At 43.3% G+C, this 13,666-nt stretch overlaps 1 protein-coding gene across 3 annotated transcripts in view; it reads right to left on the bottom strand.

Annotated features, from left to right (window-relative positions):
- LOC106560563 (DENN domain-containing protein 1B) overlaps positions 1 to 13,666 on the bottom strand; it is a 259,880-nt gene that overhangs the window by 112,698 nt on the left and 133,516 nt on the right. For all 3 annotated transcript variants that reach the window (XM_014123560.2, XM_045687897.1, XM_045687898.1), the window contains 2 exons: positions 7,131 to 7,231; positions 3,942 to 3,987 (listed from right to left, as the gene is read on the bottom strand). In XM_014123560.2, the coding sequence (XP_013979035.2) occupies positions 3,942 to 3,987; positions 7,131 to 7,231 (147 nt within the window). The remainder of the gene's footprint in view (positions 1 to 3,941; positions 3,988 to 7,130; positions 7,232 to 13,666) is intronic.

Genomic DNA, 13,666 nt, shown 5'->3' with positions numbered 1-13,666 from the left:
ATTTGTAAGATAACGCCGACAGACATGGCATCTCAGACATGGCATCTCCTAAGCAACTTTTTATTACTGCACTGTTGGTGCTAGGAGCACAAGCATTTCGCTACACCCACAATAACATCTGCTAAATATGTGTATGTGACCAATACAATTTGATTTGAACATGATACTTTAAAAAAAAAATCTTCAAGCTCTGTTAAGTTGGTTGTTATCATTGCTAGACAGACATTTTCAAGTCTTGCCATAGCTTTTCGAGCCAATTTAAGTCAAAACTGTAACCAGGCCACTAAGGAAAAATTATCAATGACATTTTGGTAAGCAACTCCTGTGTATATTTGACCTTGTGTTTTAACTAGCAATGCTGCTGAAAGGTGAATTTTTCTCCATGTCTGTTGAAAATCAGACTGAACCAAGTTTTCCAAAAAAAAAAATTATAACATTTTTTGACATGTGTTTTTCTGGATATTTTTTGTTGTTATTCTGTCTCTCACTGTTCAAATAAACCTACCATTAAAATTATAGACTGATCATTTCTTTGTCAGTGGGCAAACGTACAAAATCAGCAGTGGATCAAATACTTTTTTCCCTTCACTGTACCAAGAGTTGCCCTTCTTTGCTTGAATCTGTGCTTAAAATTCACTGCTCGACCTTACAGATAATTGTATGTGTGTGGTAAAGAGATGGGGTAGTCATTTTACAATTATGTTAACCACTATTACTGCACACACACACACAGTCCATGCAACTTACGTGCCTTGTTAAGCACATGTTTACCACTTAACTTTAGGCTTGCCATAACAAAAGGGCTGAATGCCTCCCGAGTGGCGAAACTACAGACCCGGGTTCGATCCCAGGCTGTGTCGCAGCCGGCCGCGACCGGGAGACCCATGGGGCGGCGCACAATTGGCCCCGCGTCGTCCGGGTTAGGGGAGGGTTTGGCCAGCCAGGATGTCTTTGTGGCAGGCCGGGCTCAGTGCACGGTGACACATTTACCAGGTGTACGGTGTTTCCTCCGACACATTGGTGTGGTTGGCTTCCGGGTTAAGAGAGCAGTGTGTCAAGAAGCAGTGCGGCTTGGCAGGGTTGTGTTTCAGAGGACGTATGGCTCTCGACCTTCGCCTCTCCCGAGTCCGTGCGGGAGTTGTAGCGATGAGACAAGACAGTAACTACCAATTGGAAATCACGAAATTGGGGAGAAAAAGCAAAAAATAATAATTCTAAAATAAGGGTTGAATGCTTGCTTATTGACTGAAGACATTTCAGCTTTTCATTTTTAATTAATCTCTAAACATTTCTAAAAAGAGAATTCCACTTTGACATTATGGGGTATTGTGTGTAGATCAGTGACAAAACATATCAATTTAACCCATTTCAAACGCAGGCTGTAACACAACAAACTGCTGTTCCGGAGGCTCCGTAATTGCGTCATACCGACCATACGGTGCCTTCGACCATACGGTGCCTTCGACCATACGGTGCCTTCGACCATACGGTGCCTTCGACCATACGGTGCCTTCGACCATACGGTGCCTTCAACCATACGGTGCCTTCAACCATACGGTGCCTTCAACCATACGGTGCCTTCAACCATACGGTGCCTTCAACCATACGGTGCCTTCAACCATACGGTGCCTTCGACCATACGGTGCCTTCGACCACATCTTCAGATCAACCATAAACTGGATTCAAGGATAAAAGACAAATCTAATCCTTGATTCACACATGAATTGTCTGAGAAATTACAATAAATAAATGTAGCTTGGGCTAAGGATAGACTGAATGATACTACGTCTGATTGGCAGTCGTTCAGACATTTGGGAAATAAATGTCTATCTCTGGTTAGAAAAGTGAAATGAACATATTTATTTTACTTGTGTATCGGGGAGGGGTGGTAATCCAGCCAACTTCTGGAAAGTGGTCAAATCTTTGAAACAAAACTCGACCCCCTCATTGCTCCAGCAGGTTTTGAAAGCCTCTGGTCCCATACGAGACAAATCGGGAAATTTGTAGTGCTTTTAGTAACCATTTTACTTCCTCTGGCCACCTGTTTGAAAGGATAGTCTATGGAAATGTATCTCATTCCACTAGAGGGAGTCCTTTAGTCACCTCAGAACAGATTGTACAGAATGCTGCTCTAACAGACTCACATACTACATTTATATTTTAACCATTTGATGTCTATGATGTATTAAGTGCCTTTTATTTTAACCATTTGATGTCTATGATGTATTAAGTGCCTTGCTAACAATCGATGTGAAGAAATCCACAGGGGGAGGTTCATGTGACCCCTTCTTACTACAGCTCACTGCCCCACGCATTGTTGAACCTTTTAACCTGGGGTTATCTCTAAGATTTGTAAAGCGGCATATGTCCTCCCCCCTACATAAAGGCGGAGATCCTTCTGACTTAGCCCAATCTCCAAATGATCTTGCCTAGGCCAGGTATTAGAATCCCTGGTAAACTCCCAGTTAAGAGCTTTTAAACTTCTCACTCTTTTCTAAAATATGCATCAGTCTGGTTTCAGACCTGGACATAGCCCTGTTTCAGCCACTATGCTTGTTTAGACGACGTGTTAAATTGCCTAGATCATGAAAAACATTGTGCTGCCTTATTTATAGACCTTTCCCCAGGCATTCGACACTGTTGACCATTCCCTACTCATTCAAAAACTGTCTGAAATGGGCCTGGATCAGGAGTCTTGCAAAATGGTTTAAGAATTATGACAGACAGAACACAATGTGTGCTTTTTGAAGGTTTATTTTTTAGAGAAAGATATTGTCTCTCCATGAACAGCAGGAAGCAGATTGAACAGTGAACTTTCCTGCCAGTTCATGACTATGGTGACACCATTTGTCAAAATGCAGCAGCCACTACTCTTAAACCTTTGGATGCCGTCTACCATACCGCCCTTGGCTTTATTACAGGTGACAGTTTTAATACTCATCACTGCATCCTGTATCAGAAGGTCAGCTGGACATCACTAAAGTCCAGTACAACACTTCATTACTCCTTTGTTTACAAAGCTCTTCTCCACAAGTTTCCGACATACCTCACTTCCCTGTTGAAATAGAAAAACATAAGATACCGAACCCGTTCGCAGGGTTGGTGAACTCTTGAGGTCCCACTTGTCCCCACAAAGCTTGTTAAATCTGCCTTTAGTTTGAATGGAATTCCTCACAAAACAAATTATACCTGATGATGCTGATAGGGCGGTTGTTAAATGAGTTCACTAAAGTGTGCAATTATTTCAGTTGATTATTATAACGTGTTGTAATAACCTGATGTAATGTATTTACAGCAGTCTGATAGTTTTTCATCTGGTTGTTGCTGTATTGATGTTATGTTTGTCCTCAGGGCACCATTGTAAATAAGACACTGGCCTCAATTGGTCTCCCATCAATAAATAAAAGTTAATAAAATAATTATAAAAACACAGTGATAGATCTACTCCCGCCCAACAGATCAGATCTCAATAATGAAGCACAAAAGCTCTGAGGAAACTCTGTCCCTGTCTTTCCCTGTCTTTGTTGCTCCTGTCTTTGGTGCTCCTGTCTTTGTTGCTCCTGTCTTTGTTGCTCCTGTCTCTGTCTCAGTCTTTGTCTCTGTCTATTTCTGTATTTCTAGTAAGCAGGCACACAACAGAGAAAGAGACAGAAAAGGAACAACATTGTCAACATTCTTTCATATTTGTTCCCAGTGTTGGATGCGTCAAAATAAATATTGCATCATTAAAATTGTGGAGAATTTAACAGCTTCATTAATTTACACAGCTCCAATCCACTCCACAGTACACATCCCCTCCACAGTGACAAATATGTTTAAATACTAAATATAAAAATATAGAAAAGGAATAACCACATCATAATGAATTGAAATAAAATATAGTGGGGCAGATTCAGAATCAGACTATGATGGAGATGTAATATGATGCGAGTGTGACTTACCTCAAGGAGGCTAAGATGGACTCCTACCAGGTATGGCATGGGGGCACTATGGACCAGATCATTTGAAAGAAGGATGTGAGTCAGGACTAAATTATTAAAGACAATGACTAAATATGGTCAAATAAAGATCAGATAAACATAAGCAACAAGTAAAACAAACATTTTTAAGTTATTACAGTGATGTTACTGTGCCTTCAGCAAAACAATCCTCTACTTCAGATAATTGGCTACAAATAACGCTATTTACATATCCTTTTCCAACTGAGACCATTACCAACTGTAACGAGACACACAGTATTTACTGTTAATCATAAATCAAGCCTCAGAGCTGTCCTTGTAACCCAATCAGCTTGTGGCAGAGAGGACCAGGAGGACATGCCTGCAGCTCTCAACCAGGAAAACCGGATTACTCTGACTGGGGAAGGTCACTGGTCTCGAGGCTTGGCAGGGCAAGGCTAGGAGTATGTGTGGGTCCTATTGTGTTCTGTGGCCGCTGCCTCAATCAGGTTAGCTGTTTAATACGTTCTGTTCTTTCTCTGTAACACAGCTGGTCTGTCACAATACTGTAACCGCTATCCCTTGCAGACACACAGGATGCTGGAGTCATGGTATAAGACATGGTTAACTCTGTTTGAGAAGGTGTTTTTGACGGAGGGGACACCCATTATTATTAGAGGTCGACCGATTATGATTTTTCAATGCCGGTACCGATTATTGGAGGACCAAAAAAAGCTGATACCGATTAATCGGCCAATTGTTTTTATTTATTTGTAATAATGACAATTACAACAATACTGAATGAACACTTATTTTAACTTAATATAATACATTAATAAAATCAATTTAGCCTCAAATAAATAATGAAACATGTTCAATTTGGTTTAAATAATGCAAAAACAAAGTGTTGGAGAAGAAAGTAAAAGTGCAATATGTGCCATGTAAAAAAGCTAACATTAAAGTTCCTTGCTCAGAACATGAGAAGATATGAAAGCTGGTGGTTCCTTTTAACACGAGTCTTCAATATTCCCAGGTAAGATGTTTTAGGTTGTAGTTATTATAGGAATTACAGGACTATTTCTCTCTATATGATTTGTATTTCATATACCTTTGACTATTGGATGTTCTTATAGGCACTTTAGTATTGCCAGTGTAACAGTATAGCTTCCGTCCCTCTCCTCGCTCCTACCTGGGCTCGAACCAGGAACACATCAACAGCCACCCTCGAAGCAGCATTACCCATGCAGAGGAAGGGAAACAACTACTCCAAGTCTCAGAGCGCGTGACGTTTGAAACGCTATTAGCGCGCACCCCGCTAACTAGCTAGCCATTTCACATCGGTTACACCAGCCTAATCTCGGGAGTTGATAGGCTTGAAGTAATAAACAGCGCAATGCTTGAAGCACAGCGAAGAGCTGCTGGCAAACGCACGAAAGGGCTGTTTGAATGAATGCTTACGAGCATGCTGGTGCCTACCATCGCTCAGTCAGACTGCTCTATCAAATCATAGACTTAATTATAACATAATAACACACAGAAATACGAGCCTTAGGTCATTAAAATGGTCGAACCCGGAAACTATCATTTCGAAAACAAAACGTTTATTCTTTCAGTGAAATACGGAACCGTTCCGTATTTTATCTAACGGATGGCATCCCTAAGTCTAAATATTGCTGTTACATTGTACAACCCTCAATGTTATGTCATAATTAATTATGGCCTTTGTTAGAAATAAATGGACTTCACACAGTTCGCAATGAGCCAGGCGGCCCAAACTGCTGCATATACCCTGACTGTTTGCACGGAATGCATGAGAAGTGACAATTTCCCTAGTTATAAGAAATTCCTGTTAGCAGGCAATTTTAACTAAATATGCAGGTTTAAAGATATATACTTGTGTATTGATTTTAAAGAAAGGCATTGATGTTTATGGTTAGGTACATTGGTGCAACGACAGTGCTTTTTTCGCAAATGCGCTTGTTAAATCATCACCCGTTTGTCGAAGTAGGCTGTGATTCCATGACAAATTAACAGGCACCGCATCGATTATATGCAACGCAGGACACGCTAGATAAACTAGTAATATCATCAACCATGTGTAGTTAACTAGTGATTATGTTAAGATTGATTGTTTTTTTATAAGATAAGTTTTATGCTAGCTAGCAACTTACCTTGGCTTCTTGCGGCCCTCGCGTAACAGGTAGTCAGCCTGCCACGCAGGCTCCTCGTGAAGTGCAATGTAAAGCAGGTGGTTAGAGCGTTGGACTAGTAACCGGAAGGTTGCAAAAACGAATCCCCGAGCTGACTTGCCAAGTTAAATAAAGGTGTAAAAAAAAACGGCCACAATCGGTGTCCAAAAATACCGATTACCGATTGTTATGAAAACCATTCCGATTAATCGGTCAACCTCTAATTATTATTATATTAAAACATGATCAGTATTGAAGGGATACGTCAGTATCTTAGCAACGTGGCTTTTTTTCTACTTCCCCAAAGTCAGATCAACTCCTGGTTACCAGTTTTATGTCTCTGTATCCAGTATAAAGGAAGTTAAAGGTAGTTTCACGAGCCAACGCTAACTAGTGTGACTGGAAGTCTATGGGTATATCTACTAGAGGGCAGGGAATCACATTTAGCGGACAGTAAAACAGCTTTTACACTACACACAAATATTACAGTAAACGTAGATGAATAAAATATTCTACTATATACTATATTCTACTATGATAATGAATATAAATACAGTATGTTATGTCACTGGCTGTGTCAAATTATGGCACTGACTCTCAGAAATCCATAGGTTATGTTATGGATCTATCGTTGTGTGTAAATATTTGGCTTCAGTCAACATCAAGTCAGACTAGTTAGATTCAGTCAACGTCCAGTCAGACTAGTTAGATTAGTGTTTGGCTTCAGTCAGACTAGTTAGATTAGTGTTGGATGAGTTGTAAAGAAAGTCAGACTAGTTAGATTAGTGTTTGGCTTCAGTCAGACTAGTTAGATTAGTGTTGGATGAGTTGTAAAGAAATCCACTGACGTTGAAGACATGGACAGATTGCTGCCAACAGAATCAAATAGAAAGGCCATTCACACTCTTCATTATGGAGCAAAACCTCACTGGATAATAGTGTGAGAGGAATGAGAAGAGGAAGGTGTGTGAATGTGTGTGTGCGTCCATTAGCAGAGTCTTACCAGCAGTAGTCCAGAAGATGTGGAGGCAGTACAGGGATGTAGATGTGTTGCCAGTACATGGGGTACAACATGGCAGCTGAACCGTGGACACACGCTGTTAACTACGGAGAGACGAGAGGGACAAACACAACACATTATAATAGAGACCCTCGAGGACAGAACTACCACTGGTTTTCATTTTAAAGGTAGATTCAGCAAGAGAGCAAATGGCTCTGTCGTGTATAATGTCATCTTGCTAAATAAATGTACCTTTAAGGAGCTTCAAATTTTAAGGAAACACCAAAATATTTAAAACCAAAGCACAGAGTACTGTATTGTAAATGCTGTGTTGGGGGAAGAGACTGTGTTGGGGGAAGAGACTGTGTTGGGGGAAGAGACTGTGTTGGGGGAAGAGACTATGATCCGTTGTGTTACTGCTGCCAACGTATACCTCCCAACGAACCCCGCTAGTCAACACGGAACCCCGCCAGTCAACACGGAACCCCGCCAGTCAACACGGAACCCCGCCAGTCAACACGGAACCCCGCCAGTCAACACGGAACCCCGCCAGTCAACACGGAACCCCGCCAGTCAACACGGAACCCCGCCAGTCAACACTGAACCCCGCCAGTCAACACTGAACCCCGCCAGTCAACACTGAACCCCGCCAGTCAACACGGAACCCCGCCAGTCAACACGGAACCCCGCCAGTCAACACGGAACCCCGCCAGTCAACACTGAACCCCGCCAGTCAACACGGAACCCCGCCAGTCAACACGGAACCCCGCCAGTCAACACGGAACCCCGCCAGTCAACACGGAACCCCGCTAGTCAACACGGAACCCCGCTAGTCAACACGGAACCCCGCTAGTCAACACGGAACCGTGTTAATCAACACTGAACCCTGTTAATCAACACTGAACCCTCTGTTAGTCAACATGAAGAGAACTAGACAGAAGACAAGTTGATTTAGAAAATAATGTCAAACGACAGAGAGGTAGAGGGATACCCCCTTTTCTATCGCTTGACCACCTAGTAATTGTAATGACCTACACACACACACACACACACAAACACACCCCCACACTCACATGCACACACTCACGTGCACACACACATGGGCAGGCTCGCTAGCTCATCCTGCAGATTAAAAATAACATGATTAAATATGGAAAGACAACAGTGGTCTGAGGGCTCCGTGGGGACTTCATTAGGGCAAATTGCCAAAGAATGAAACATGAGTTAGCCAAGAGAGACCGTTAACACTAGCGCTACGGGCTAGGCCAATACCCCTGGGACCTGGGAGAAGCCGCTCCGCTTGAAGACTTCACAGCAAAGTGTGAACCGCACACACACACACACACACACACACACACACACACACACACACACACACACTACCAGGAGACCTCTTGCCAACTCGTCAGCCAATGTCAACTGGCTGGAGAGCGAGTGAAAGCGGCCAAGCTTGGCGACTTAACTGAACTGATGCAAAGAGCACCCCCTTTAAAGAAAGATCCTGAACGTCTGTGTAGTCCTTAACAGATGAGCGGTGTGTGTGTGTGTGTGTGTGTGTGTGTGTGTGTGTGTGTGTGTGTGTGTGTGTGTGTGTGTGTGTGTGTGTGTGTGTGTGTGTGTGTGAGAGAGAGAGTTTGGGGGCAGGGAGGTTCAACCTTTTCATTTGTCATTAAGAGAGAGAGGCGCAATCATTTATTTTCCTAGAGTCACACCATCGTTAAGGCTTAATCAACTTTTAATTGGTGTCTTGCTCCACATATCTGCATATGCATATCCGCTCTCTGCCTCCTTCAAATAAAATACAACAATGCTACAGACTTGTCAGATTTAATTCCCCAGCAAACATTTTTCTTTCTAAGGAGGAAATAAATCAATTGTATGAATATTAATGAGAGAGTGTATCAGTTGGAGAAAGGAGAGTATATCAAAGCTGTGTTGCCCTTCTAGTAAACGGTGACAGTATAAACCTATTAAATAATGATGAAGAGAGGTCATTGGATCAGTGGTGGAGGGCCTCTCGTCACGCACAGGCCCTCCTCAGGGAGACAGAGACAGAGGAGGTTCACCCGTTGGTACCAGGAGGTAATGGGACAGAAAAACTAGCTAACCAACTCCAATTATCTCAGCCACACTGAGGTTTCAAGGTAAGCTTCACTTAGCTCCCAATTGGCCTGCTTCACTCCCAGGTTAAAAGACAAGAGGTACTATCTCTCACTTCTAAGGACGGGGGGACGGGAAGGAGGGGCGGTTCAACTGAAACCAAGAAAAACATTTCAAAAAGTAGAATTAGATGTGATGTGCTCCTCCTCCCCACAGACCTAACCGGCAGGAAGAAGATACGGATGTAGAAAAGGAATAGCACACATATTTCCTCTCACATCTAACCCCAAACAACCCGTATCTATCTACAGCCACATCTAACCCCAAACAACCCGTATCTATCTACAGCCACATCTAACCCCAAACAACCCATATATATCTACAGCCATATCTAACCCCAAACAACCCGTATCTATCTACAGCCATATCTAACCCCAAACAACCCGTATCTATCTACAGCCATATCTAACCCCAAACAACCCGTATCTATCTACAGCCACATCTAACCCCAAACAACCCGTATCTATCTACAGCCACATCTAACCCCAAACAACCCGTATCTATCTACAGCCACATCTAACCCCAAACAACCCGTATCTATCTACAGCCATATATAACCCCAAACAACCCGTATATATCTACAGCCATATCTAACCCCAAACAACCCGTATCTATCTACAGCCATATATAACCCCAAACAACCCGTATCTATCTACAGCCATATATAACCCCAAACAACCCGTATCTATCTACAGCCACATCTAACCCCAAACAACCCGTATCTATCTACAGCCACATCTAACCCCAAACAACCCGTATCTATCTACAGCCACATCTAACCCCAAACAACCCGTATCTATCTACAGCCACATCTAACCCCAAACAACCCGTATCTATCTACAGCCATATCTAACCCCAAACAACCCGTATCTATCTACAGCCATATCTAACCCCAAACAACTCATATATATCTACAGCCATATATAACCCCAAACAACCCGTATCTATCTACAGCCATATCTAACCCCAAACAACCCGTATCTATCTACAGCCATATATAACCCCAAACAACCCGTACCCATCTACAGGTTTGAAAGACCATGAAATAAAATAGATGAAAAACAAAGAGTGAGAGGAGAAATGTGTAATCATTTATGTTCTTTCTTTCTCAAGGGGCTCCACCAGAGAGATAAGGTATAATAAATAATAGATGTGTGGAACTAAATGGCTTTATACGCTCCACACAAGACCAGGTGCTTAATATTCCTGGTGCTTAATATTCCATTCAATGGAGAATCACAGATACAGTCCCCAAGAACAAATAGTGGATTAGGCCTGCTTTAGCTGCTGGCTCCGGCCCTCTGGGACCTGGGGTCCCCCAGTAATGAGGTACCTCAGCCGCTTCTCTGGCTGTGTGTGTGTGTGTGTGTCAGATGGGTCAGAGATTATACAGCCTGCTTCTGAAGGCACCAGAGCCCATGGAGCCCTGACAGCTCTCCTGAGACCTGCCAGCACTCACATAAACTGACCAGATTAAAGACACAACACCAGAAACTGACCACATTAAAGACACAACACTAGAAACTGAGAGAGAAACTGACCACATTAAAGACACAACACTAGAAACTGACCACATTAAAGACACAACACTAGAAACTGACCACATTAAAGACACAACACTAGAAACAGAGAGAAACTGACCACATTAAAGACACAACACTAGAAACAGAGAGAAACTGACCACATTAGACACAACACTAGAAACTGAGAGAGAAACTGACCACATTAAAGACACAACACTAGAAACTGATAGAGAAACTGACCACATTAAAGACACAACACTAGAAACTGACCACATTAAAGACACAACACTAGAAACTGATAGAGAAACTGACCACAGACACAACACTAGAAACAGAGAGAAACTGACCACATTAAAGACACAACACTAGAAACTGACCACATTAAAGACACAACACTAGAAACTGATAGAGAAACTGACCACAGACACAACACTAGAAACAGAGAGAAACTGACCACATTAAAGACACAACACTAGAAACTGACCACATTAAAGACACAACACTAGAAACTGACCACATTAAAGACACAACACTAGAAACGGACCACATTAAAGACACAACACTAGAAACTGAGAGAGAAACTGACCACATTAAAGACACAACACTAGAAACTGATAGAGAAACTGACCACATTAAAGACACAACACTAGAAACTGAGAGAGAAACTGACCACATTAAAGACACAACACTAGAAACTGAGAGAGAAACTGACCACATTAAAGACACAACACTAGAAACTGATAGAGAAACTGACCACATTAGACACAACACTAGAAACTGAGAGAGAAACTGACCACATTAAAGACACAACACTAGAAACTGATAGAGAAACTGACCACAGACACAACACTAGAAACTGACCACAGACACAACACTAGAAACTGACCACATTAAAGACAACACTTGAAACTGGACAAATTAACGCTGCCTTTCCCCTTAACAGGAAACAGCAAGCTGTGGACCCTGTGTACTAACTAGTATTCTAATCCTACATAACTGTTAGTAATTCAACAATAATTTTGGCCCAATAAATACCCACTGTTAATTCAGTTTAATAAAAAATAAGAAATAAATCCTTGCCAGACCTGCCTCAAGACAATTATGGTTGTATAGAAAACTAAAAACATACACAACCGGTGAGTGAGAACAAGCAGCTCAGGTGAATGCAGTTAAATCAGTGATATTCCGGGAATGTGGGTGACAGCAGACAGCTAATTATCAAACACACCGTTGTTAACCATCAAAAAGCATGTCACATCACTTTCACAGGGGTCTGTTGTCTTATTCAGATGAGCTTTGTTACTCTGCCTTCTGAACATCTGCTTGAACAAGCAGACCAGGCCCACGCTCTCAGAGTTATGCTCCCCAAGAGGAGACCCTGCAACATACAATATATTATATTAGAAACTGGGTAGTTCGAGCCCTGAATGCTGATAGGCTGACAGCCGTGGTATATCAGGCCATATACCACAGGTATGACAAAATATGTATTTTTACTGCTCTAATTACATTGGTAACCAGTTTATAATAGCAGTAAGGCACCTTGGGGGTTTGTGGAATATGGCCAATATACCATGGCTAAGGGCTGTATCCAGGCACTCCACGTTGCGTCGTGTGTAAGAACAGCCTTAGTTGTGGTATATTGGCCATATACCACACCACCTCTGGCCTTATTGCTTAAATATATGCAATAAGCAGACGCCTTTATCATGCATGCCTTCCTCTCTCTCCTATCTCTCCCTCTACCTTCTGCTCTCTCCTATCCATCCTTCTCCTCCTCTACCTTCTGCTCTCTCCTATCCCTCCCTCTCCTCCTCTACCTTCCGCTCTCTCCTATCCCTCCCTCTACCTTCTGCTCTCTCCTATCCCTCCCTCTCCTCCTTTCTCTCCTCCTCCTCCCTCTCCTCCTTTACCTTCTGCTCTCTCCTATCCCTCCCTCTCCTCCTTTCTCTCCTCCTCTACCTTCCGCTCTCTCCTATCCCTCCCTCTCCTCTACCTTCTGCTCTCTCCTATCTCTCCCTCTCCTCCTTTCTCTCCTCCTCTACCTTCCGCTCTCTCCTATCCCTCCCTCTCCTCCTTTCTCTCCTCCTCTACCTTACGCTCTCTCCTATCCCTCCCTCTCCTCTACCTTCCGCTCTCTCCTATCCATCCTTCTCCTCTACCTTCCGCTCTCTCCTATCCCTCCCTCTCCTCTACCTTCTGCTCTCTCCTATCCATCCTTCTCCTCTACCTTCCGCTCTCTCCTATCCCTCCCTCTCCTCTACCTTCCGCTCTCTCCTATCCATCCTTCTCCTCTACCTTCCGCTCTCTCCTATCCCTCCCTCTCCTCTACCTTCTGCTCTCTCCTATCCATCCTTCTCCTCTACCTTCCGCTCTCTCCTATCCCTCCCTCTCCTCTACCTTCTGCTCTCTCCTATCCCTCTCTCTCCTCCTCCTCCCTCTCCTCCTTTCTCTCCTCCTCTACCTTCTGCTCTCTCCTATCCCTCCCTCTCCTCCTTTCTCTCCTCCTCTACCTTCCGCTCTCTCCTATCCCTCCCTCTCCTCTACCTTCCGCTCTCTCCTATCCCTCCCTCTCCTCCTTTCTCTCCTCCTCTACCTTCTGCTCTCTCCTATCCCTCCCTCCCTCTCCTCCTTTCTCTCCTCCTCCTCCTCCTCTCTCCTCCTTTCTCTCCTCCTCTACCTTCCGCTCTCTCCTATCCCTCCCTCTCCTCTACCTTCCGCTCTCTCCTATCCCTCCCTCTCCTCTACCTTCTGCTCTCTCCTATCCATCCCTCTCCTCCTTTCTCTCCTCCTCTACCTTCTGCTCTCTCCTATCCCACCCTCCCTCTCCTCCTTTTCTTTCTCTCCTCCTCTACC

Source organism: Salmo salar, chromosome ssa10 (assembly GCF_905237065.1).
Source record: "Salmo salar chromosome ssa10, Ssal_v3.1, whole genome shotgun sequence".
Taxonomy (NCBI): Eukaryota; Metazoa; Chordata; class Actinopteri; order Salmoniformes; family Salmonidae; genus Salmo; species Salmo salar.
The sequence above is the reverse complement of the archived record's forward strand: the minus strand, read 5'-3'. Positions and strand labels throughout refer to the sequence as shown.